Source organism: Alligator sinensis, unplaced genomic scaffold (genome assembly GCF_000455745.1).
Source record: "Alligator sinensis unplaced genomic scaffold, ASM45574v1 scaffold647_2, whole genome shotgun sequence".
In the NCBI taxonomy this organism is placed as follows: domain Eukaryota; kingdom Metazoa; phylum Chordata; order Crocodylia; family Alligatoridae; genus Alligator; species Alligator sinensis.
This window is the reverse complement of record NW_005841832.1, coordinates 3352757-3354368: the sequence shown is the minus strand read 5'-3', so window position 1 is coordinate 3354368 and position 1612 is coordinate 3352757. Positions and strand designations below refer to the sequence as shown.

The window sequence follows — 1612 nt, the reverse complement described above, 5'->3', positions numbered from 1 at the left end:
CCAGGGCCAGCCACTGGATGAGTGGGGGGCTGGGGCGTCCTGTCCCCGGCAAGGCCCCAGAGGGTGTCAGGCTGAGGGGCCGGTTGTGGTGCTCCGAGATGTACAGGTTGTAGCCATCGCTCAGCACTTTCTCCCGGAAGTTACAGGCCTCAGTGGAGTACGAGCCCTGTGTAGGGAGGAGAGGGGGACATGAGCAGCTGTGCCACACACCGAGCCCGGCTGCGAGCAAAGGGAGAACTCAGGTATCCTGGCTCCCAGCTCCTCCCCCTGGACTCTAACCCACCAGGCCCTACTCGCCTCCCGGAGCTGGGGGAGCACCCAAGAGCCCAGTGGTGGCAAGTCCTGCCACACTTACCGCTCCATAGAGCCGCCCCCGGACATCCATGCACAGGAACTGCAGGGATTTTGCCGCCTGGATCTGCACCACCCCTGGCTTCACTGCCTTGATCTCCATCAGACCTGCCACGGCCCCACACCATCAGCCACAGAACCCAGGCATCTGGGACCCTGCCCTGCACCCTCCTCCCCCAAGCCACCCCAACAACACCCCACTCCCCTCTCAGAGCTGGGGGTGGAACCCAAGCATCTGGGCTCCCAGCTCCACCCTGCTCTACCCCACCAGCCCTCACTCCCCTCCCAGGACTAGAAGAGAACCCAGGAGTCCTGGCTCCCAGATCCCCCTGCTCTAACCACCCCAGACCACGCTCCCAGCCCCAAAACTGGGATGGAACCCAGGTGTCTGAGCTCCCAGCCCCACCCTGCTCCTACCCACCAGACCCCAACACTCCTCTCAAGGCCAGAAAAGAACCCAGGTGTCCTGGCTCCTAGATCCCCCACCCTCCTCTAGCCCACCAGATCCCCCCACTCCCATCCCAGGACCACAACAGAACCCAGGCATCATGGATCCAAGCTCCCCCCTGCCCCCATCCTGGAACCCAGGTGTCCGGGTGGTGGGCACTTACTGTATGGGCTCTGCTGGGGCACTCCCCGCACGCGGCCGTCGGGCAGGATCTCCAGGTGAAGTTGCGTGTGCTCGTTGGCTGTGTACAGGTGCCGCAGACGCACCTGCCCATCGAGGGCTAGTAGGGGGCTGGAGTCGCGCAGGGGGGAGCCTAGGGCAGGATCAGGGGAATTGGCCCCCCAGAGCAGCACACCTGCCAGCAACCAGCACGGCCCGGACACCTGAGGCCATGGTCCCGCCATGGCCAGGAACACAGGGAGCAGCAGCAGGATGGAACCCAGGTGTCCTGGCTCCCAGGACCCCCTGCTCTAACTACTCAACTCTACTCTCTATACCTGGGAAGAGAACCCAGGTGCCCTCCCCCCCACCGCTCTAACCACTGGACTCTATTCCCCTCCTGCACCTGGGGAGAGAACCCAGACTTCCCACAGTCAGTTGCAGGTAGCAGTGATGGGGTGGAGGGTTCCCAGCAGGGTAGAGAACACGGCTCTGACCACACTCCTTCGCTCGTACTTCCTCTCTCCTGCCTTCCCTGTGTCCCAGGCCTGGTCTTATACCCCTGAGGCCCCACCACCCTGCTCCCCACCCACAACCCACATGCTCCCGTCTAGCTCCTGTTTTGGCAGAGAAAGGCAAATGATGCAACTGTAG

General features: G+C 63.3%; 2 protein-coding genes across 3 annotated transcripts in view; both read right to left on the bottom strand.

Annotated features, from left to right (window-relative positions):
* Positions 1–1606, bottom strand: part of FGF21 (fibroblast growth factor 21) — a 2378-nt gene extending 772 nt beyond the window's left edge. The window contains exons 1-3 of the mRNA XM_014527973.2: positions 963–1606; positions 356–459; positions 11–166 (exon numbers count right to left, since the gene is read on the bottom strand). Of these exons, the coding sequence (XP_014383459.1) occupies positions 11–166; positions 356–459; positions 963–1203 (501 nt within the window). The 5' untranslated portion in view covers positions 1204–1606. The remainder of the gene's footprint in view (positions 1–10; positions 167–355; positions 460–962) is intronic.
* BCAT2 (branched chain amino acid transaminase 2) overlaps positions 1019–1612 on the bottom strand; it is a 9527-nt gene continuing 8933 nt past the window's right edge. Inside the window, exon 11 of one of the 2 annotated variants that reach the window (XR_003092583.1) lies at positions 1019–1112. The gene's annotated coding sequence lies outside the window, so the exon portion shown is untranslated. Of the gene's footprint in view, positions 1155–1612 lie in introns of both variants that reach the window. The other variant, XR_003092582.1, reaches the window with a different exon arrangement.